The sequence below is a fragment of the Takifugu rubripes genome, chromosome 1 (genome assembly GCF_901000725.2).
Source record: "Takifugu rubripes chromosome 1, fTakRub1.2, whole genome shotgun sequence".
In the NCBI taxonomy this organism is placed as follows: domain Eukaryota; kingdom Metazoa; phylum Chordata; class Actinopteri; order Tetraodontiformes; family Tetraodontidae; genus Takifugu; species Takifugu rubripes.
Window position 1 is genome coordinate 28,855,365 of NC_042285.1, and position 25,262 is coordinate 28,880,626.

General features: G+C 48.1%; 1 protein-coding gene across 1 annotated transcript in view; it reads left to right on the forward strand.

Annotated features, from left to right (window-relative positions):
- Window positions 1–25,262, forward strand: part of ttn.2 (titin, tandem duplicate 2) — a 166,824-nt gene that overhangs the window by 123,182 nt on the left and 18,380 nt on the right. Inside the window, 15 exon segments of the mRNA XM_029837082.1 lie at window positions 94–17,187; window positions 17,265–17,561; window positions 17,655–18,242; window positions 18,325–18,627; window positions 18,716–19,012; window positions 19,116–19,403; window positions 19,478–19,777; window positions 19,923–20,074; window positions 20,160–20,310; window positions 20,431–20,730; window positions 20,854–22,620; window positions 22,718–23,011; window positions 23,117–23,404; window positions 24,537–24,836; window positions 24,920–25,254. Coding sequence (XP_029692942.1) covers window positions 94–17,187; window positions 17,265–17,561; window positions 17,655–18,242; window positions 18,325–18,627; window positions 18,716–19,012; window positions 19,116–19,403; window positions 19,478–19,777; window positions 19,923–20,074; window positions 20,160–20,310; window positions 20,431–20,730; window positions 20,854–22,620; window positions 22,718–23,011; window positions 23,117–23,404; window positions 24,537–24,836; window positions 24,920–25,254 — 22,754 coding nt within the window.

Below are 25,262 nucleotides of genomic sequence, written 5' to 3' on the forward strand. Positions count from 1 at the left end.
AAAGTTTGGAGTAATCATTATTCAGAAAGACTTCCACCGTATTTTTTAAATCATTCCCTAACTTTAACTGACTCCTTTTTTCTCCTTTATCAGATCCACCTGGTCCTCCATCTAACCCCAGAATTTCAGACACCACCAAGACCACAGCCACCTTTGCCTGGGGTCGACCCCACTACGATGGTGGCCTCAACGTTGAGGGTTATATTGTTGAATACAAGAAAGAAGGGCACGATGACTGGGAGACGGAGACACAGTTCCCACTCAAAGCTACAGAATATGTCATTTGCAAACTTCAAAAGGGAGGGAAATACCACTTCAGAGTCTCTGCTGTAAACTCCGAGGGAGTTGGGGAGCCTGCAGAGGTGGAAAAGGTGACTGAACTGGTGGACCAAGAGACAGCTCCAGATTTTGAGCTGGATGCTGAACTCAGGAGAACCCTGGTCGTTCGGGCCCGTGCTTCAATTCGCCTGTTCATTTCAATCAAGGGTCGCCCTGTTCCCGAAGTGACCTGGAGCAAAGCAGATACCAACCTGAAAACACGTGCACACATCGACACCACGGAGTCGTACACTTTGCTTGTCATTCCCGACTGCACCAGATACGACGCTGGAAAATACCACCTGTGTCTGGAGAACGTTGCTGGAAAGAAAACTGGTTTCATTAATGTTAAAGTTCTGGACACACCAGGACCCCCCGTTAACCTCAAACCGAGGGAAATTACCAAGAATAGCGTTACACTTCAGTGGGAAATTCCCATTATTGATGGTGGTTCTAAGATCCGCAACTACATCATTGAAAAGAGAGAAGCCACCAAAAAGGCCTACACGGTGATTATCACCGCGTGGCAGAAGTGTTCGTTCAAGTTTTCTGACCTTGAGGAGGGAGCTTACTACTACTTCCGCATCACTGCCGAGAACGACCTTGGCATCGGTGAGCCAGCTGAAACTCCAGAACCAATCAGAGCATCTCAGGCCCCGTGTCCACCGGAGAACTTGTACGTCACGGATGTAACTGCAGACAGTGCCAGCCTGGCGTGGGCAAAGCCTTTGCATGACGGTGGCAGTCTGATTTCTGGATATGTGATTGAGGCCCAGAAGATGGGCACCGACCAGTGGGTTCACATGGGTACCATCAAGAGTCTGGAGTACACGGTCACAGACCTAACGGAGGGGGCAGAATACACCTTCCGCATCATGGCAGTCAATGCATCAGGTCGGAGCGACCCACGCGAGAGTAGGCCAGCAGTCATCCGGGAGCAGACGTCTGCTCCTTCCTTTGACTTGCGTGGCGTCTATCAGAACACCGTCATTGCCAAGGCCGGGGACCGGGTCAAGGTGGAAATTCCAGTGCTTGGAAAACCGCGTCCTGTTGTTTCCTGGAAAAAGGGAGACGCTGGGCTAAAGGAAACGCAAAGAATCAACACTGAAACCACACAAACATCGACTATTCTTAATATTAATGAGATCAGGAGAAGTGACGGGGGCCAATATTCTATGACTGGGAAGAACCTGTTGGGTACAGTGACCGAAATAATCACGGTCCTTGTCCATGACATCCCAGGCCCTCCCACTGGTCCTGTTAATTTGGAAGAAGTGTCGTGTGATTACGTCCTGATCTCCTGGGAGGCACCGGAGAACGATGGCGGTGTTCCTATCAATAATTATATTGTCGAGATGCGGGAGACCACTGGTACTTCCTGGGTTGAATTGGCGGCCACCGTCATCCGCACGACATTCAAGGCCGCACGCCTCACCACTGGCATCCAATACCAGTTCCGAGTTAAGGCCCAAAACAGGTATGGCGTTGGCCCGAGCATCGTCTCCGAACCCGTGGTAGCTGCCTATCCCTTTGATGTGCCCAGCCAGCCCGGAACTCCATTTGTCACGTCTTTCAACAGAGATTCAATGGTCGTGACTTGGAATGAACCTTCCTCGGATGGAGGCAGCATCATCCTGGGATATCACGTGGACAGAAAAGAGAGAAACAGCATTATGTGGCAGCGGGTCAGCAAAGGTTTTGTGGTTGGAAATATCTTTAAATCAACTGGCCTTGTGGATGGAATTGCTTATGAATATCGTGTTATTGCGGAAAACTTAGCAGGCTTGAGCAAACCAAGCAAACCCTCCGAACCCGTCTACGCTTTGGACCCAGTCGACCCACCAGGTAGACCTGTGGCACTGAATATCACCAGGCACGAAGTCACCTTGTCATGGACCAAACCAGAGGGAGATGGTGGCTTCTCCATCACTGGATACACAGTAGAGAGGAGAGAGATGCCCAGTGGGCGCTGGCTGAAAGCTAATTTTAACAACATCCTCGAGACCATTTATACAGTCAGCGGACTGATAGAAGATGCAACTTATGAATTCCGTGTGACCGCTAGAAACTCAGCTGGTGCTGCTAGCGCTCCATCACAGCCCTCAGAGGCCATCACTTGTAGAGATGACATTGAAGAGCCCAGGCTTGACGTGGACGCATCATATAGCAGCAGTGTTGTTGTCATGGCAGGAGAGGTGTTCAAGCTAGAGGCCAATGTGACCGGCAGACCGCTCCCCTCTCTGGTGTGGACCAAGGATGGGAAGGAACTTGAGGATACAGCCAAGATTGAGATTAAGACATCAGACTTCCATACTGCTCTAGTTAGCAAAGATTCCTTGAGGAGGGATGGAGGTGCTTTTACGCTGACTGCCAGCAATCCTGGTGGATTTGCAAAGTTCACATTCAACGTCAAGGTACTTGACAGACCTGGACCCCCAGACTCTCTTACCATCACTGATGTCGCTGCTGAGAAATGTGTTCTTAACTGGCTGCATCCAACACATGACGGTGGCGCTAAGATTGAGTACTTCATCATTCAAAAACGTGAAACGAGCAGGTTAGCATGGACAAATGTAGCTACAGACCTCCAGGCCAATAGATTCAAGGTCACAAAGCTTTTGAAGGGCAATGAGTACATCTTTAGAGTCATGGCTGTTAACAAATATGGTGTCGGTGAACCGGTGGAGTCTGAGCCTGTCATCTGTGCCAATCCCTATGTCCCGAGTGATCCACCAGGGCAGCCTGAAGTCACCACTATTACTAAAGACTCCATGGTTGTGTGCTGGGAGCGCCCCGAACACGACGGAGGCAGTAGAATAAATACTTATGTGATTGAGAGAAGGGATAAAACTGGCTTGCGGTGGGTGAAGTGCAACAAAAGATCTGTAACGGATTTACGATTCAAAGCCTCCGGTCTCACGACAGGACATGAGTATGAATTCAGAGTGTTTGCTGAAAACAACGCTGGTCTTAGCCAGCCTAGTCCCTCTAGTCCGTTCTACAAAGCCGAAGATACCATCTTTATGCCTGGACCCCCAGGGAATCCCAGAGTGCTGGACACTACCAAATCTTCCATCACGCTGTCGTGGAACAAGCCCGTTTACGACGGTGGTTCTGAAATCACCGGTTACATAGTGGAGACCTGCTTACCCGAGGAGGATGAGTGGACAGTACATACCCCGAAGAAAGGATGGACAGCTACTTCCTTTACCATCACCAACCTAAAGGAAAACCAAGAGTACAAAATAAACATCTGCGCCACTAATTGTGAAGGAGTGGGAGAGCCTGCTGCTGTGCCGGGGACTCCCAAAGCCGAGGATAGACTGCTTCCACCAGAAATTGAACTCGGAGCAGAATTGCGTAAGGTGGTCTGCATCAGAGCCTGCAGCACCCTCAGACTCTTTGTTCCTATCAAAGGCAGACCAGCACCTGAAATCAAATGGTCAAGAGAGCATGGGGAATCCCTGGACAGAGCCACTATAGAAACCACTTCCTCCTTTACTACTCTTCAGATAGACAATGTTGACAGATTTGATGGAGGTAAATACATCGTGACTGTAGAGAATGTCTCAGGAAGCAAGTCGGCTTTTGTCAACGTCAGGGTTTTAGATACTCCAGGAGCACCTCAGAATCTGATGATCAAAGAAGTCACAAGAGATTCGGTTTCCCTCGTTTGGGACCCCCCGCTAATTGATGGTGGTTCCAGGGTTCGTAACTATATTGTGGAAAAGCGAGAGTCGATAAGAAAAGCCTACTCTACAGTCAATGCCAACTGCCCGAAGTGTAGCTGGAAAATTGGAGAGCTGGAGGAAGGAAAAATGTACTCGTTCAGAATCTTGGCTGAGAACGAGTATGGTGTTGGGCTCCCTGCTGAGACCAGTGAGCCAATTAAAGTATCCGAGAGGCCTCTGCCACCAGGCAAAGTATCTCTTCTCAAAGTTAGTGGCACTAGTGTCACTCTAACCTGGGAAAAACCCGATCACGATGGTGGCAGCAGAATCACAGGCTATATTGTGGAGATGCAGAGGAAAGACAGTGAGAAATGGACACAGGTGATGGTGGTTAAATCCAACGAGGTTGAAGTAACAGGCCTTACGCAGGGTGAAGAATACATGTTCAGAATTTCAGCCAGCAATGAAAAGGGCGTCAGTGACCCAAGAGCTCTTAGTATGCCTGTGGTTGCTAAAGACCTGGTCATTTCACCAACATTCAAGCTGATGTTTAGCACATTCAGTGTGATGGCAGGAGATGATCTGAAGATAGATGTACCTTATGTTGCCTGTCCTAAAGCTACAGCAACGTGGCTTAAAGATGGCAATGTTCTCAAGGAGACTATAAGAGTTAATGCTGAAGCCACGGACAAAAACCTTCTCCTGGTTATAAGAGAGGCTTGTAGAGATGATGTTGGCACGTACACTATCAAACTGACAAACACTGCTGGAGAGGCATCTACAGACATCAGCGTAGTTGTTTTAGATAAGCCTGGTCCTCCAACTGGTCCAGTCAAGCTGGAGGAGGTCACTGCTGATAGTGTGGTCATGTCTTGGAACCCTCCGGAGTATGACGGTGGCTGTGCAATCAACAACTACATTGTTGAGAAAAGGGACACGTCCACCACTAACTGGCAAATTGTTTCAGCCACTGTGGCCAGAACCACTATCAAGGCAGCCCGGCTAAAGACCGGATTGGAATATCAGTTTAGGATTGCTGCAGAGAACAGATATGGCAAGTCCTCGCTCTTGCTGTCTGAAACTGTCGTTGCTCAGTATCCATATGAAGTCCCCACCTCGCCACATTCTGTTGTGGTGCAATCTGCCACCAAGGAGACCATGGTTGTTGTGTGGGAAAAACCAAGCAGTGACGGTGGAAGCAAGATTTTGGGCTACCACTTGGAGCTCAAAGAAAGAAATAGCATTCTGTGGGTGAAACAGAACAAACAACTCATCCCAGATACCAGATTTAAAGCTGTTGGCTTAGAGGAGGGTATTGAATATGAATTCAGGGTTTATGCTGAGAACATTGTTGGCCTCAGCAAAGCCAGCAAAGTCAGTGAAATCCAGGTGGCCAGAGATCCTTGTGAAAGGCCTGGAAAACCGGAGGCTGTCATTGTGACGAGGAACAAAGTGACACTGAGATGGAGCAAACCTGAATATGACGGTGGCATCAAGATCACAGGCTATACAGTTGAGAAAAGGGAAGGAAATGGTCGCTGGATGAAAGCGAGCTTCACAAACGTCCTTAAAACTGAATTTGATGTCACAGGACTTATTGAAGATCAAATTTATGAGTTCCGTGTCATCGCCAGGAATGCGGCAGGTGTATCCAGCCAGCCCTCTGACTCTACCGGCTCCATCACTGCCAAGGATGAGGTGGAGCCACCTACCATAGACTTGGAAGCTAAGTACTCCCAGGCAGTGGTGGTAAATGCTGGAGAGACCTTTACACTTGAAGCTGCTATTTGTGGTAAGCCTCTTCCCTCAGTACACTGGCTAAAGGAGGGCCAAGAGATTACTGAGGCAGCTCGTCTCGAGATTAAAAACACAGACTTTGTGGCTTGTATAGTTGTTAAGGAAGCTATCCGTGTTGATGGAGGTCAGTACACTTTGCTAGTAAAGAATGTCGGGGGAGAGAAATCCGTCACCATTAATGTCAAAGTCCTGGATAGACCAGGCCCACCCGAGGGGCCAATTAAAATTTATGGGGTGAGTAATGAAAAGTGCTCAATTTCCTGGAAACCACCTTTACAAGATGGAGGTAGCGATGTTTCCCATTACAGTGTTGAGAGAAGAGAGACCAGTCGTCTTGTGTGGACTGTAGTCGAACCAAAGGTTCAGACACTAAACCTAAAGATCACAAAACTTCTTCCTGGTAATGAGTACATTTTCAGAGTAATTCCAGTAAATAAATATGGAACCGGTGAGCCTCTGGAGTCTGAACCCATGATTGCTAGAAATCCATTCGTCACTCCTCACCCACCAAGAGATGTGGAAGTCTCCACAATCACCAAAGATTCAATGGTACTGACCTGGGAAAGACCAGTTAATGATGGTGGCAACCCCATTCAGGGGTACATTGTAGAAAAGCGTGACAAAGATGGAGTCAGATGGACTCGGTGCAACAAGCGGACAGTGAGTGAGCTGCGATTCAGAATATCGGGGCTTCTAGAAAACCACAGTTATGAGTTCAGAGTTGCTGCTGAGAATGCTGCAGGTGTTGGCAAACCTTGTGAACCAACAGTTTACTACAAAGCACTGGATCCTATCTTCAAAGCAGGCCCACCAAACAATCCAAAGGTACTGGACAAATCTAGGTCAACTGTTACCCTTATATGGGGCAAACCTATCTATGATGGTGGCTGTGAGATTCAGGGTTACATCGTTGAGGCCTGTGATGGGGCCTCAGAGGAGTGGTTTACATGTACTCCTCCCAGTGGAGTCACAAATACGAAATTTACAGTGACAAAACTATTGGAGAAGCACGAATACCAGTTCAGAGTGTGTGCCATCAACAAAGTTGGTGTTGGAGAACATGCTGATGTTCCAGGAAAAATTCTTGCAGAGGAAAAGCTTGAGGCTCCTGATTTTGAGCTGGATGCCGATATGAGAAAGATGATAAACATTAGAGCAGCAAGCACTTTAAGGCTGTTTGTTCCTGTAAGAGGTCGCCCAGCACCTGAGATCAAGTGGGGCAAGGCTGAAGGTGAGATTAAGGAGACTGCCCAAATCGACATTACGGGCAGCTACGCTTCGCTTGTCATCGAGAATGTTGACAGATACGACAGTGGAAAGTATACACTAACTGCAGAAAATGCAAGTGGAACCAAGGCGGCATTCATCAGTGTCAGGGTTCTGGATTCGCCGAGTCCCCCAAGTAACTTCACAGTCAAAGAGATTACCAAGAATTCTGTCACTCTTACCTGGGAACCGCCACATCTTGACGGCGGCTCAAAGATTAAGCATTACATTGTTGAGAAACGCGAAAGCACCAGGAAAGTGTACTCTCCTGTTACCACTTGCAACAGAATGTCATGGAAAGTTGAGCCTCTCCCAGAGGGTGGAATTTTCTTCTTCAGAGTCTTGGCTGAAAATGAATATGGTGTCGGCCTCCCAGCTAAAACCGTAGAGCCCATTAAAATATCGGAGAAGCCACAACCCCCTGGTAAAGTCACTGTTGTGGATGTTAGTAATACCACTGTAAGTCTGGCCTGGGAGAAGCCTGTCCACGATGGTGGCAGCAGAATCAGTCACTACGAAGTTGAAGTCGCACCCAAGGACAGTGAGGCTTGGACAGTGTGTGCTGCTGTGAAGGCACTCGAGACAGTGATCCCAAATCTGCTCAAGGGAGAGGAATACCAGTTCAGAGTTGCTGCCGTAAATGACAAGGGCAAAAGTGATCCCAGACAACTGGCCCAGTCAGTCGTAGCGAAGGACCTTGTGATTCAGCCTTCTGTTAGACCAAAAGTGAGCACATACAGTGTCCAAGTTGGTTATGACCTCAAAGTAGAGGTCCCAATTGCTGGTCATCCCAAACCAACCATCACATGGACTAAAGATGCAGCTGTGCTTAAGCAAACCACAAGAGTCAATGTCACCGACTCAGCACATCAAACCACTTTAACTATAAAAGATGCCACCAGAGAAGATGGAGGTATGTACAATATCAACATCTCCAATGCCCTGGGTTCCAAAGATGCAACTATTGAAGTGATCATCCTGGACAAACCTGGGCCACCTACAGGCCCTGTCAAGGTGGATGAAATCAGTGCTGAGAGCATCACTCTCAGTTGGGAGCCTCCTACTTATACGGGTGGCTGTCCAATTTCCAACTATGTTGTGGAGAAAAGAGATACCACCACGACCAACTGGACAGTTGTGTCTGCAACAGTGGCTCGAACTACACTTAAAATTGGCAATCTGAAGACAGGTGCTGAGTATCAGTTTAGAATTTATGCTGAAAACAGATATGGAAAGAGTTATGCAATAGTTTCAGAGCCTTTATTGGCACAGTATCCCTTCCAGGAGCCTGGCCCACCAGGAACACCATTTGTGTCTGCATACACTAAAGACTACATGGTGGTGGAGTGGCACAAACCCCCCTCTGATGGGGGCAGCGCTATCTTGGGCTATCATCTAGAGAGGAAAGAGAAGAACAGTATCCTCTGGACAAAGATCAATAAGATGCTCATTCAAGACTGCCGCTTTAAATCAACTCCTCTTGAAGAAGGCATCGAGTACGAGTACAGGGTCTATGCTGAGAATATCGTTGGTATTGGAAAATGCAGCAAAGTTTCAGAAGTTTATGTTGCGCAGGACCCATGTGACCCCCCTGGCTGTCCTATGGCTTTGATTGTCACCAGGCATTCAGTGAAGTTAAGGTGGACCCCTCCACAATATGATGGTGGAAGCTTAATTACTGGCTATGTTGTGGAAAAACGCGACTTACCTGAAGGAAAATGGATGAAGGCTAGTTTCACAAACATCACAGACTACGAATTTACAGTTACTGGATTGATTGAGGACTGTAAATATGATTTCAGAATAATTGCAAAGAATGCAGCTGGTGCTGTGAGCAAGCCCTCTGAGAGCACTGGATCCATCACAGCAAAGGATGAAGTTGACCCACCTAAGTATGAAACACAAGCCATGTACAACCAAACGCTTGTCGTTAAGGCTGGAGAGACGTTCAGCCTGGAGGCCTCTGTTGAAGGAAAACCCATCCCAACTGCCCAGTGGTTTAAGGGAGATGTGGAGGTAGAAAATTCAGCCAGAGCAGAAATCAAAAACACAGATTTCAAGGCCTTACTTGTTGTGAAGGACGCAATTAGAGTGGATGGAGGACAGTACACACTGGTTCTTAATAATGTGGCTGGATCCAAGTCTGTGCCATTCAGCGTGAAGGTTCTAGACCGACCTGGACCCTCAGAGGGACCCCTTACTGTTAGCAACGTCACAGAGGAGAAGTGTTCACTCTCATGGCTGCCACCAAGGCATGATGGAGGTGCTGGTGTTTCTCATTATATAATTCAAAAGAGAGAAACAAGCCGTCTAGCTTGGACTGTTGTCTCCAGTGATTGTGGCGCTACCATGTTAAAGGTTACCAAACTTTTAAAGGGCAATGAGTACATCTTCAGAGTAATGGCTGTCAACAAATTTGGTGATGGCGAACCCCTTGAATCAATGCCAGTTATTATGAGAAATCCCTTTGTTCCTCCCGGCCCACCTCAGGAGCTGGAGATTACCAACATTACCAGGGACTCTATGACTGTTTGTTGGGATCGCCCTGAGACTACTGGAGGAAGTGAAATTGTTGGTTACATTATTGAAAAGAGAGACAGAGCTGGTGTCAGATGGACCAAGTGTAATAAGCGTAGAGTCACAGACCTGCGCTTTAGAGTTACTGGACTGACAGAGGACCATGAATATGAGTTCAGAGTATCTGCTGAGAATGTAGCAGGCGTTGGCTCACCAAGTCCAGAAACCCCTTACCTCAAAGCCTGTGACCCCACCTTCAAACCTGGTTGCCCCACTAATGCCCAGGTGACGGACACAACAAAGGACTCCATTAGTTTCTCCTGGCACCGACCGATATACGATGGCGGGTGTGAGATTCAAGGATATGCTGTGGAAATCACCAAAGCTGACGAGGAGGAGTGGGTCATATGTACCCCACCAAGTGGCGTCAATGCTACAAAGTTTACTGTTACCAAGCTTACGGAGCACCAAGAATACAAAGTGCGCATCTGTGCCATCAATAAGTTAGGTGTCGGGGAGCCCACTGATGTCCCAGGAGTCGTGAAGCCCATAGACAAAATTGAGCCACCAGAAGTAATTCTTGATTCAGAGCTTAGAAAGGGAATAGTTGTGCGCGCAGGTGGCTCAATGAGAATCTGCATACCATTCAAAGGACGCCCAACTCCTGAGATCAGCTGGGCCAAAGAAGATGGAGAGCTGCCTGGTAAAGTTCAAATAAACACTGGCGAAGATTATTCACAGCTGTCAGTTGATATCTGTGACAAGTATGATGCAGGAAAATACGTCCTCAACTTAGAAAACAGCGCTGGCACCAAATCAGCCTTCGTCTCTGTCAAGGTTCTGGATACGCCGGGGGCCCCAGCAAATCTCACAGTGAAAGACATCAAGAGAGAAAGTGTCACTCTGACCTGGGAGCCACCTCTGATTGATGGGGGTGCAAGAATAAAGAATTATCTGGTTGAGAAGCGCGAATCAACGCGAAAGGTTTACTCTAATGTAGACAACAAATGTACAAAGACGAGCTATAGAATCACTGGCCTCAATGAAGGTACTCTGTATTATTTCAGAGTCTTAGCAGAAAATGAGTTTGGTGTTGGAGAGGCAGCCGAGACAGAAGATTCAGTTAAGACCTCTGAACCTCCTCTGCCAGTAGGTAAGGTCACTCTAACTAATGTGACTAAAACCACCGTTTCGCTCTCTTGGGAAAAGCCAGACTATGATGGAGGAAGCCGGATTATTGGATACTACATTGAAATGCAGCCTGCCGGCTCAGAGGAGTGGACAGTAGCGACCACAACCAAGACTTGTGAGGGCACGATCACAGGTCTCAGTGCAGGGCGCGAGTACATGTTTAGAGTGTCAGCGTTCAATGAGAAAGGAAAGAGTGACCCAAGGTCTCTTGCTGCTCCCGTCACTGCCAAAGACACAACGATCAAGCCTACGTTCAAGCTGCCATTCAGTACTTACAGTGTACAAAATGGTGAAAATCTGAAAATTGATATTCCAGTGATTGGATGCCCTGCTCCAAAGGTTGAATGGAAGAAAGATGGACAGCCGCTCAAAGAAACAACCAGATTGAATGTATCTACTACACAATCATCTACTAAGCTTTGTATTAAGGATGCAAATAAGGATGACTCTGGTAAATACGCCATTACAGCTACAAACAGTGTTGGTGCCGTCACGGAAGAGATTACTGTTATCATTCTTGATAAGCCTGGCCCACCCACTGGACCGGTGAAGATCGAGGAAGTTAGTTCTAATTATGTTACTCTATCCTGGGAACCACCAGCGTACACTGGTGGCTGTCAGATCAACAATTACATTGTGGAGAAGAGAGACACGACGACCACTGCTTGGCAAATTGTATCTGCCACTATTGCTAGGACAACCATCAAAGTCTCGAAGCTAAAGACTGGAATTGAGTATCAGTTCAGAGTGGCTGCTGAGAACCGTTATGGAAAGAGTCCAACTATTGTCTCTCCAGCTGTTGTCGCTCAGTATCCATTCACTGAGCCTGTTGCACCAGGAACACCAGTTATTGCTGCCGCAACTAAAGACACCATGGTGGTTGAATGGAAGGCTCCCATCAATAATGGTGGCAGCGCCATTCTGGGATATCACATTGAGAGGAAAGAGAAAAACAGCCTGTTATGGACAAAACTTAATAATCTTTTAATCCCAGATTGCCATTTTAAGACTACAGAGCTTGAAGAAGGTATTGAGTACGAATTCAGAGTTTATGCTGAAAACATGGCTGGACTCAGTGAAGCTAGCAAAGTCTCTGAGAGCGCAGTAGCCAGGGATCCATGTGACCCACCAGGTACACCTGAGGCTATTGAAATCACCAGAAACCACGTGACACTCCGGTGGACTAGGCCTCAGTATGATGGAGGTAGTGCAATTACTGGCTATGTCATTGAAAGGAAGAAGCACCCAGACACCCGCTGGATGAAGGCAAGCTTTACCAACATTATTGATACTCAGTTTACAATCACCGGCCTAACTGAGGACTGTGTTTATGAGTTCCGAGTCATTGCCCGCAATGCTGCTGGCATTTCTAGCCGTCCTTCGGAGAGCACTGGACAAATTACGGCTAAAGATGAAATTGAGGCTCCAGAAGCCACCATGGATTCTAAATTTAAGGACCTTACTGTTGTTCGTGCTGGTGAGACTTTTGTCATCGATGCGGACTACACTGGCAAGCCTCTCCCAGAAGTCATTTGGTTAAAGGATGGAAAGGAAGTTGACAAAGCCACACCAAGAATGGAGGTTAAGACTACAATGACACATACAATTCTGACAGTCAAGGACTGCATCAGAGTGGATGGGGGCCACTTTTCCCTTAAACTGGTAAATGTGGGTGGAGTCAAAATGGTCCCAGTTACTGTTAAAGTTCTTGATAGGCCTGGACCTCCAGATGGCCCTCTAGAGGTTAAAGGTGTCACAGCTGAGAAATGCTATCTACACTGGAACCACCCCTCCCATGACGGTGGAGCCAGCATCTCTCACTACATCATTGAGAAGAGAGAGACGAGTCGTTTATCATGGACCATGGTGGAGCCCAAGATCCAAGCCATTAGTTACAAAATTACAAAACTTCTACCTGGCAATGAGTACATTTTTAGGGTGACTGCGGTCAATAAATATGGAGTTGGCGAGCCCTTGGAGTCTGAACCTGTTATTGCTCGCAATCCCTTCACTACCCCAAGTGCTCCCTCAACGCCAGAGGCTGGTGCTATCACTAGAGACTCCATAGTTCTTACCTGGGAGAGACCAGAGGATAATGGAGGGGCTGACATCGAAGGATATGTTCTTGAGAAACGTGATAAGGATGGTGTTAGATGGACTAAGTGCAACAAGAAGAGGCTCAGTGACCTGAGATTTAGGGTCACTGGTCTCACAGAGGGTCACTCTTATGAATTCAAGGTTTCTGCAGAAAATGCTGCAGGCATTGGAAAATCCAGTGCACCATCAGAATATATTAAGGCCTGTGATGCTGTTTATCCACCAGGACCTCCAAATAACCCAAAAGTCACTGACCACTCAAGCACGACTGTCTCATTGTCCTGGTCAAGGCCCATATATGATGGTGGTGCAAACATTAGTGGATATATTGTTGAGAGGAAGGAGACAGCAGATGATGAGTGGCTCACTTGTACCCCACCCACTGGTGTCCAGGCTACTCATTACACCGTAAGGAAGCTGAAAGAGAATGCAGAGTATAACTTTAGGATCTGTGCTGTTAACTCTGAAGGTCTTGGGGAACACGTGGACCTACCAGGCTCTGTTATTGCTGCAGAAAAGCTGGAAGCCCCTGAAATTGAACTGGATGCTGATCTAAGGAAGATCGTTAACGTTCGTGCCTCTGCCACTTTACGCCTGTTTGTGACAATCAGAGGAAAACCTGAGCCAGAGGTCAAGTGGTCCAAGGCTGATGGCGCGCTGAACGAGCGTGCCCAAATTGAAGTTACGAGCTCTTTCACAATGCTTGTGATTGATAATGTTGATAGATTTGACACTGGCAAATATGTGGTTACCCTTGAAAACCTCAGTGGCTCTAAATCAGCTTTTGTCAATGTCAGAGTTCTAGATTCCCCTAGCGCTCCGACCAACTTGGAGGTCAAGGATATAAAGCAAAATTCTGTTTCCCTCTGCTGGGAACCTCCTCTCATTGATGGCGGAGCTAAAATATCACACTACATTGTGGAGAAGAGAGAGCAGAAGAGGATGGCCTTCACCAGTATTTGCACCAACTGTGTGAGGAACTCTTATATCATTTCTGACCTACAGCAAGGGGAACGCTATTACTTCCGTGTGTTGGCTGTAAACGAGCTTGGCGTTGGTCTGCCTGCTTCCACGGATCAGGTCAAGGTCTCTGAGCCTCCACTGCCACCAGGTAAGGTCTCGCTTGTTGATGTGACACGTCACACCGTTACGCTTTCCTGGGAGAAACCTGAAAATGATGGTGGTAGCAAAATTACAAACTATATTGTGGAGATGCAGCCCAAAGGAGATGACAAATGGGCTGTATGCTGTGAAGTCAAAGCATTGGAAGCCACAGTTGATGGTCTTACCACTGGAGAGGAATATGCCTTCAGGGTGATTGCTGTCAATGATAAGGGCAAGAGTGATGCCAAGCCTTTGATGTCACCTGTGGTAGTGAAGGACATCACAGTGGAGCCCACCATCAACCTGTTGTTTGACACATACAGTGTGAAAGCAGGAGATGACTTGAAGATTGATGTTCCATTTAAAGGCAGACCACAGCCTGAGGTATCCTGGAAAAAGGATGGCCAGATACTTAAGCAGACAACTAGAGTTAATGTTCTTACATCAAAGTCCTCTTCCAAAATTGTCATAAAAGATGCAACCAAGGATGACATAGGAAAGTATGAAGTTGTACTGACTAACTCAGTTGGCACCAAATCAGCTGTTATCTCTGTTATAATCTTGGATAAACCTGGTCCACCCAGCAACATTAAAATAGACGAGGTCAGTGCAGACTTCATCTGTCTCTCTTGGGATCCTCCAACCTATGACGGTGGATGTCAGATCAACAATTATGTGGTGGAGAAAAGAGACACTACTACAACTACATGGCAGATCGTCTCAGCCACAGTAGCCAGGACATCAATCAAAGTCGGCCGTCTCACTCAGGGAACGGAGTACCAATTTCGTATTGCATCTGAGAACCGTTATGGCAAAAGTAGTGCAGTAGACTCTGTTCCTGTTGTTGCTCAGTATCCTTTTGAGCCTCCTGGCCCTCCAACTGCTCTAAACGTTGCTCATGCCAGCAAGTACGGCATGCTTGTGCTGTGGAACAGACCTGCTGATGATGGCGGAAGCCCAGTTACTGGTTATCACATTGAATGCAAGGAACAAAACAGCATCTTGTGGCACAAGGTTAACAGAGGCCTACTGACTGAGAACCAATTTAAGATGACGGGCACTGAAGAAGGACTACTATATCAGTTTAGAGTCTATGCTGAAAACATAGCTGGTATTGGGCCGTGCACCAAGGCCAGTGATGCTGTGGCGGCCAGGGACGCCTGCGAACCCCCGTGTAATCTTAGAGTGACCAACATCACCAGGACCTCTGTGTCCCTCTTCTGGGATAAACCACAGTACGATGGTGGCGTGAAGATTACAGGATTCATTGTGGAGCGAAAAGAACTCCCCAACGGCCGTTGGCTGAAATGTAACTTCACCAACCTGCAGGATACCTACTTTGACGTTACTGGCCTCACAGAAGATGTCCAATATGACTTTCATGTTATTGCCAAGAATTCCGCGGAGCTTTTGAGCGCCCCCTGTGAAAGCACCGGCCCTGTCACAGTAAAGGATGATGTTGACCCACCCACAATTATTCTGGAAGATAAGCTGAGACAGCTGGTTGTCATTAAGGCCGGAGACTTGATAAGACTTGATGCTGAAATCACAGGTCGCCCTCTGCCTCTTGTGTCATGGTCTAAGGATGGGAAAGAGATTGAGGCCAAGGCTAGATGTGAAATCACATCTAGCAGCTTCAACACTACACTGATTGTCAGAGATGCTATAAGGAGAGACTCTGGCCAGTATGTCCTGACGCTGCATAATGTTGCGGGAACCCGGTCTGTTGCTGTCAACTGCAAGGTTCTGGACAGACCTGGACCTCCCTCAGGTCCATTGTCTGTGACTGGCCTCACTGCAGAGAAATGCACAGTGGCCTGGGGACCTCCCCAAGAGAATGGCGGTGCCGAAATAATGCATTATATTGTGGAAAAGCGTGAGACCAGTCGCCTTGCTTGGACTCTTGTCTATGGGGACATGAAGGCAACCACGTGTAAAGTCACCAAGCTGCTGAAAGGAAACGAGTACATATTCAGAGTCAGGGGTGTCAACAAATATGGAGATGGCGAGCCACTGGAAAGTGAAGCAACACAGGCCATGGATCCTTTCACCGTGCCTGCACCTCCCACCGGTGTCGAGGTCACTGCAGTTACCAGTGAGGCGATGACCATCTGCTGGGAAAGGCCAGTGTCTGATGGCGGCAGTAGTATCTCAGGTTATGTAATTGAAAAGCGAGAAAAGACCGGGCTTCGCTGGTGCCGCGTCAACAAGAAACCTGTTTATGACCTCAGAGTCAAAGCTTCTAATCTGCGTGAGGGATGCGAGTACGAGTACAGAGTGTTCGCTGAGAACTCTGCTGGCCTCAGTGCACCAAGTGTTCCATGTCCACTTACCAAGGCTGAAGATCCACAGTTCCTGCCTTCACCTCCCGCTAAGCCTAAAATTATTGACTCTACAAAGACCACGGTGACTTTGTCTTGGAATAAGCCACTGTTTGATGGTGGTGCTCCTGTGACTGGCTACAGAGTGGAATACAGACAGACCTTGGATGATGAATGGATTGTTGCCGTGCAAAATACCAAGAACACAGAGTTTACAGTGGTTAAACTGACAGCTGGTGCTGAGTATGTATTTGTGGTCAAATCCATTAATAAAATAGGCGTCAGTGAGCCAAGTCCTGAGTCAGATAAACAGATTGCCAAAGAAAGAGAGGAGGAGCCAGTTTTTGAGATAAGTAATGAAATGAGGAAAACTCTCATTGTGAAAGATGGTAGCTCCTTTACAATGACGGTACCTTTCCGGGGTAAACCGGTCCCAACTGTTGCATGGAGCAAGCCTGACGTTGATCTGAGGGTCCGTGCTGTCATTGACACCACAGACACGTTCACCTCTATTAGCTTAGAGAAAGCCAATCGCGATGATTCTGGCAAATACACAGTCACTTTGTCTAATGTAGCTGGAACCACCTCCGTGGCACTCAACGTTAGAGTTCTGGACTCTCCTGGGGCTCCTGCACGAGTCGAGGTCAAGGACGTGACCAAGTCTTCTGCCACAGTAACATGGGACACTCCGGACAACGAGGGAGGCGGAGCCGTCAAGAACTACCTTGTTGATATTCGAGAAGCCAGCAAGAAAGGTTGGACCAGGTTGACCGACACGTGCCACAGACTAACATATAAAGTGACCAACCTGCAAGAAGGTGGAGTCTACTACTTCAGAGTGACAGGCGAGAATGAGTATGGAACTGGTCTTCCTGCTGAGACTAAAGAGGGGACCAAGATCACAGGTACTTCACTTTCTACCTAAAAAGCAAATTTTCTCCCAACAAATGACAAAACTGTAAAAGTTTCTGTGCTTTTCCAGAAAAACCAAGTCCACCACCAAAGTTGGGCGTGACTGACGTGACCAAGGAGAGCGTGACGCTGGCCTGGGCCAAACCGGAGCATGATGGAGGCAGCAGAATTACTGGATATTTGGTGGAAGCTCTGGAGAAAGGCCAAGAGAAGTGGGTCAATTGTGGCACCACTAAATTCACCCACTTCACAGTTTCGGGTCTGAGGGAGAATGCAGAGTACTTCTTCAGAGTCAGAGCAGAAAACCACGCTGGATTTAGTGACACTAAAGAAATGGTCAACCCTGTGGTTGTCAAAGACCAGTTTGGTAAGTCACTGTGATATCACCGATAACCCTAACCCTAAACTAAATGATACCACCGATATCTAACTAACTCCCGTATTTACCTTCTCATCTTAGAATGTCCTGAGATCAACATGAAGAACTTCCCACATAACACAGTTTATGTCAGAGCTGGCTCCACCCTCAAGTGTGAAATCCCGTTATCGGGACGACCTTTGCCTAAAGTTAGCTTGTCCAAGGATAACGTACAGCTAAAATCAACCATGAGGTTCAATGCTGACGTCACCCCCGACAGCATCAAGATCACTCTACGTGAAAGCGTTGCTGGAGATACAGGGCGCTACGACATCACTGCTTCAAACTCCAGCGGAACCACCAAAACCTTTGTTAACATCGTGGTTCTGGACCGGCCCAGTGCGCCTCAAGGCCCCGTGGAGCTGTTTGATGTGACAGAGGACAGTGTGAGCTTGAAGTGGCTCCCTCCAGCTTATGATGGTGGCAGCCCCATAACAAACTACATCATCCAGAAGAGAGAAACAACAACAGCTAACTGGATGGATGTCTCGTCCGCGGTGGCCCGCTGTACCATGAAGATCATGAAACTGACCACTGGCTTTGAGTACCAGTTCAGAATCAAGGCTGAGAACAAGTATGGCATCAGCGAGCACATTGATTCACCACCCGTCTCCGTCAGTCTTCCGTACAGTAAGGGCTCCTTTTTTTCAGTATCTGTCATAAATTAATTTCAGGGCTTTTTTTGTTGACAGTGATGAAATTCCTTTAACAGCTGTTCCTGAAGCTCCATCAACTCCAGAGATCACTGCTGTCACCAGGGAGTGTATAACGGTGGCCTGGAAGGAGCCCAAGTCCGATGGCGGCAGCCATGTGTTTGGCTATCATCTCCAGATGAAAGATAAGAACAGCATCCTTTGGCAGAGAGTAAACAAAACGGTCATCCGTGCGACACATTTCAAGGTCACCAACATCAGTGCTGGACTCATCTATGAGTTCAAGGTGGCAGCAGAGAATGCTGCAGGCGTCAGTGGATTCAGCAAGGTCTCTGATGCAGTCTTGGCTATCGACGCCTGCGGTGAGTTTCATACCAACATCAGCTTTTTAGTCACAACTTTCAAAATCCACATTCCTAAATCCGTGTTTGCCATATCCTGTTGTTGCAGAACCCCCTCTGAATCTGCGCATTACTGACGTCACCAAAAACACTGTTAGCCTATTTTGGGAAAAGCCTAACTATGATGGAGGCTCCCCAATCACTGGCTACATCATTGAGAAGAAGGAGGGCAGTAGTTCCAGATGGTTCAAGGCCACCCTCACCAATGTCACTGACACCCGTTACTCTGTGACCGGCCTCAACCAAGATGAGACGTATGAGTTCAGAGTGATGGCCAAAAATGCTGTCGGTTCAGTGAGCAACCCCTCCATGGCCGCCGGACCAGTCACCTGTGTGGACACTTATGGTAGGAGACTCTTGCTTTTGTTCTTCTCCTTTATCCTGAGTATCTGTACTTTGTTTAGCACATTTTCAAATCTGTCAAGCTGAGGCTCCTGTTGGTTTGTCAGGTGCCCCCGAGATCGAAACACCCCAGGAGTATCTGAGTGAGGTCAAGTACAGGGCCGAGTCAGACGTCGAGCTCAAGTTCAACATCACGGCCAAACCAGCTCCCACCATCGAGTGGTTCAAGGACGGCAGAGAGCTCAAACCCTCAGCTCAGCTGTCTTTCAAACACACCTTTGAGTCCACCAGTTTGTTTTTGAGGGACACTTCTCGTCTTAATTCCGGAGCCTATGAGGTGAAAGTGAAGAACTCCCTTGGATCTGCCTGTGCCATGGTCAAATTACTTATTCAAGGTAATATTTTAAAAAGGACGTGTGTGAATGTCATTTAGACCCTGACATACGTAAATATTTCCTTCCTTGTTTAGACAAGCCAGGCCCACCTGATGGAGAGATTCAGTTCAAGAAGGTGACAGCAGACAACATCACCATCATGTGGTCGCCTCCCGCTGATGAGGGGGGTGCGATGGTGACCCACTACATCGTGGAGAAAAGGGAAACCAGCCGCGTCATGTGGTCAATTGTGTCAGAGAAGCTGGTCGACTGCATCGTTAATGTGCCCAGGCTCATCCAAGGCAATGAGTACATCTTCAGAGTCCGGGGAGTCAACAAGTACGGCGTTGGAGCCCCGCTGGAGTCGCAGCCCATAATTGCCAAGAATGCTTTTGGTAAGGACTGACTGAAACACATTTTTACTCATCCCGTCTATTTTATTGGTTTTGCAATTCAATGTGTAAAGAGAACAGTTTCCTTTATGTAGTTAACATAAATTGATAATATAATCCTTTTTTTACTGGTAATGGTTTTGTGCAGTTCCTCCCAGCGAGCCCTCCAAGCCGAAAGTGACCATGATCACAAAGTCCACGATGACGGTGATCTGGGAAAGACCAGCTTTGGATGGAGGCAGTGACATTGATGGCTACTACCTCGAGAAGAGGGAAAAGAAAAGTCTGCAGTGGTTTAAGGTTTGTTTGAGCAGCAATTTTCCTTGGTTAATTGGCTCTGGCACCAGACTGAAGGCTGGATTCTTTTTCATGTTCCTTTATGCAGGTCGTTAAAGGCACGATCAGAGACACTCGGCAAAAAGTCAGCAGCCTGGTGGAGAACAATGAATACCAGTTCCGAGTCTGTGCTGTCAACAAAGCTGGAGCAGGGAACTACTCTGAGGCCTCAGAGCTGTACAGGGCCTACGACCCTATAGGTACACCCACACCACATGTGTCCAGGCAGACACAAGAGATAAACACATTTCTTTCCTTTGAGAATTCGGCGTTATGTCTTGGAACTTCTGCAAACCTGTACACCCTTACGTCTTTTCTAGATCTGCCTGGGGAACCATCAAAACTCCGTGTGGTTGACTCCACAAAGAGCTCCATCACTCTGGGCTGGGAGAAGCCCATCTATGATGGTGGCAGTGAAGTCACACATTATGTGTTGGACCAGATGAACGCAGAGGACAGAGAGTGGATCACCATCAACCCTCAGGTCAAGACCTGTGAATACGTGGTGTCTCACTTGAAACCTGGAACGTACTATTTCTTCAGAGTGTCTGCAGTCAACTGCAAAGGCAAAGGAGAAGACATCAAAATGTACCAACCCGTGCAAGCCAAAGACATCTTAGGTTTGTACAGAAAGAGCCCTCAAAGTGTTAACACAGAATGATGATGTCATTGGTTTGAGTTTACTGGCACAGTGATGTGGTCATGAAAATAACGCTGTCACATTTCCTGCCTTTCTCCAACAGAGGAGGCTGATTTGGATCTGGATGTTCAGATGACAACACAGTACACCGCCAGGGCTGGGCGCGATGTGGACATCTTTATTCCTCTTAAGGGACGCCCTGCCCCCAACGTCACCTGGCGGCGGGAGGACCGCAACATGGCTGGTGACAATCGCTACACCATTACGAGCACGGAACGAGCCACCACGCTCCTCATCCCCACGGTTACCCGCAACGACTGTGGAAAGTACCTGCTGGAAATTGAAAATGGTGTAGGAGAACCCAAGATCATCACAGTTTCCCTGAAAGTTCTGGACAGTCCGTCGGCCTGTCAGAACCTGATGGTCAAGAATGTGACCAGAGGTCAGCTGACGCTGAGTTGGGAGGCTCCTGTCATTGACGGTGGCTGCCCCGTTACAAATTACATTGTTGAGAAGAAGGCCTCTACGATGAAGGCCTACCAAGTGATCACGGCTGAATGTGCCAACACGTCCTACAAGATCTCAGGCCTGGACATGGATGTCGCTTACTTTTTCCGCGTCTCTGCTGAAAATGAGCATGGTGTGGGTGACCCCTGCGAGTCCTCGGAGCCCGTCAGAGCCACAGAAACCCCAGGACCTGTCAAGGATTTAGTGATGCTGGACTCTACAAAAGGTTCTGTCACCCTGCAGTGGACCAGACCGGACCACAATGGTGGCAGCCACATCACCGACTACATCATTGAGAAGAAAGCCCATGATGAGGTGAACTGGTCTTTGGCTGCGACCTGCAAGCGCTGCAGCTGTGAGGTGACGGGACTTAAGGAACACGACCTTGTGGAGTTCAGAGTGTTTGCCAAGAATGAGAAGGGCAAAAGCGACTTCTCCCAGGTCGGCCCGATTACAGTTCAAGACTTTATCATTCCACCTGACGCTAACCTCAGCGACTACGCTAACGGGGAGCTGGCTGTTCGCATTGGTCAGAATATCCACATTGAACTACCCTTCAAAGGGAAACCAAGACCTGCGATCAGCTGGCTCAAAGACAACTTGCCTCTAAAAGAGAGTGAAAAGATTCGCTTCAGGACCACTGACAACAAGACTGCTGTCACAGTCAGAGGAGCCAAGAAGGAACATGCTGGCCAGTACACGTTGGTTCTGGACAACAGAATCATCAAGAACTACTTTGATATTAATGTGATCACTCTGGGACCTCCGTCGGTGCCCGTTGGGCCCATCCACTTTGATGAGATCAAAGCCCAGAGTATCATCATCTCCTGGAATGAACCAAAGGAAGATGGAGGTGGTGAGATCACCTGCTACAGTGTTGAGAAACGGGAGACCTCTCAAGCCAACTGGAAGATGGTTTGTTCCAGCGTAATAAGGACCACATTTAAGATTCCAAATCTAGTCAAGGGGACTCAGTACCAGTTCAGGGTGCGTGCAGAGAACAAATATGGAGTCAGCAACCCACTTACTTCTTCAGATGTCATTGCCCAGCACCAGTACAAACCTCCTGGCCCTCCAGGAAAGCCTGTGGCCTACAACGTCACCAGTGATGGCATGACCATCAGATGGGAGGCCCCAGGCTTCGATGGTGGGTCTCCCATTATGGGCTATCATGTTGAAAAGAAGGACAGAAACAGCCTGATGTGGCAGAAGGTGAACTCCACCACCATTTCCAACAGAGAGTATAGGATCATGGGTCTCATCGAAGGTCTGGAATATTCCTTCAGAGTGTATGCTGAGAACAATGCTGGACTCAGCTCTGTTAGTGAACAGAGCAAACATGCACTGGCCATCTCCCCTGTTGGTAAGTTCCTCCCTAGATATGTTTGTCTTTGCTTTGGTTGTCTACTGACTATTTGGCTTCTGAACTCCAAGCAACACAAAGCTTTCTTCTGTCCTAGATCCACCCGGTACTCCTGTCTGCATCGATGTGACTCGAGACTCGGTCACCTTGCAGTGGGACGTCCCTAAGAGAGATGGTAGCAGCAGAATTGTGGGTTACAGTGTGGAGAGGCGGCAAGGCAGAGGCAAATGGCTGCGGTGCAACTTCACAGACGTCAGCGAGACCCAGTACACTGTGACTGCTCTGTCTCCTGGAGACAGATTTGAGTTCAGAGTGATAGCCAGGAATGCTGTCGGCACTGTTAGTCCACCTTCTAACTCATCGGGATACATCATGACCAAGGATGAGAGCAGTATGTCTTTCAGCTTGACCCTTCTCTTATTACATCCATCCCATCTCTGGTATATGATAAATCTCCTTTGGAGTCATTGAGTCTTCATTCCTGTCTGATCTCCAGTTTCTCCTGAGATTGAGTGGTCTCCAGACCAGCTGCTGACGCTGAGGGCAGGCGAGAACGTTAAACTCAGCTGCAGCATCACAGGCCGACCCGTTCCCCAGGTCGTATGGTACAAAGACGGCAAGGAGATCGACAAAAGAATCATGATCGATATTGAGATCTCCACGGACATCGGAACCAGCAGTCTCTTTATTCGTGATGCTGATCGGAACCACCGTGGCCTCTACACAGTAGAGGCTAAGAACAGCTCCGGTTCCAAGAAAGCTGATGTCAATGTCCGAGTACAAGGTTGGTGATACCCATGTTTTTAACAACTCTGTGCCTCTGCAAGGGGACCTAGTTACAACCTAGCTGGCCCTACTGGGCAACGTAGGCCCCCCACCAATGAAACATGCACCCAAATACATGGTGTCATAAGGAGAAGGTGGAGTCTCAACATCTTGGTGACTACGATCACCCCAAAATCCCAGACCCCCCTAAAGGTGGCATTTTTTACATTATGCGTATCTCCTCCCGCACCATCTGTGATAGCAGCACTGCACTAAAACATGTCTGATCAGTGACTATGACTTTTCTTTTAAGGGGGGGGTCTGAGCTGTGTGGCTCCCCAAAACCCCATGTTGTCCTATGGGAGAGGCCTGGAAAAGGTCATGCTTTTTGACCCTTGTTAGAGGGGCCCCAGCTCTGCCATACCTTCACCTAGAAACACCATCCAAACATTAGAATGTAGCCAAAGATTCACGCTCCTGTGAAAGCTCCTGTGTCTAAAGGTGCCCCCGGGGCAGGCTTTTGTTGGAGGGGTTTCCCTCCCACCTCTCATTTAACATTGGTGTGCATGGGGGAGGCCAGAGCCTGGGACCACGTGACCTAGGGTCCCGGCTTAAAAGAACTATTTAAAACTTGGCCGAACAAATCATCATAACTCTGCCTCAGAAGGTCGGAAAACGTGCAGGTCAGGAAACACGTCCTTCGGTAGCTACGAACCTCTGCCACCTCACAAACATCTCACATTAAATGAATCAGCGCTCCGTAAAAGGAGCTTCTGACAGGTCAGCTCCAGACTCCCGTTGGCTCCCATATTAAAGGCAGCAGGGGAAATCTCTGGAAAAACTAAAAATTTAACAAGCACGTACATCAAAGTCTTCTGGGTGGCTTCTGGCTTCTCCTCGGCACGTTGTACCTCTCACAGGTCTTTTCCCCAACATCGTTGAATGTAACCTCCCTTAAAGTCTCCCCGTTCTAACAGGCCCAAATCCAAGAACATCTTCATTGGGGCAGGAATCGGCCGTTTCTATCCCTAAACATGTTTATGCCTGCTAGATCTGTCAGAGGTTTCAAGAGGTTGTCCACTCCCAAAGTCCCCCAAGAGCAGCAGTCATCAAGAAAAAAACATTCTCTCAACTAATTTGCTTCTTTACAGACACCCCGGGACCTGTTGAGGGGCCAATCCGCTTTACTGGTATTACAGCTGAGAAGTGCACGGTGTGGTGGAACCCACCAGAAAACGATGGCTGCTCTGCTATTACCCACTATGTGGTGGAAAAGAGGGAGACGTCCAGGATCTCCTGGGCATTGGTCACATCTAAGTGCGAAGCCTGCTCCTACAATGCAATCAACCTTATCAAGGGCAACGAGTACCAGTTCAGAATCTCTGCTGTGAACAAGTTCGGAGTGGGGAAACCTCTGGACTCTGATCCCATCATTGCCAAGATGCAGTACAGTAAGTAACTAAAGTACTGTGTGACACATGACGTAACCTAACATCATGCCTAAAACTGTTACAACTAAATCTCTCCTCAACAGCGGTGCCTGATGCTCCTGGAACACCAGACGCCACCCATGTGACTGGCAACAGCATCACCCTGTGCTGGACTCGGCCAAGGTCAGATGGCGGCAATGAGATCAAACACTACATCTTGGAGAGGAGAGAGAAGAAGAGTCTGCGTTGGGTGAAGGTTTCCTCCAAGAGATCCATTACTGAGCTCAGACATCGCGTCACCAACCTCACTGAGGGTAACGAGTATGAGTTCCGGGTCATGGCTGAAAATGGAGCTGGAGTGGGCCCAGCCAGCAGTACGTCCAGACTCTTTAAATGTAGAGAACCAACCAGTGCTCCCAGTGCCCCGACAGTAATAAAGGTAGGATG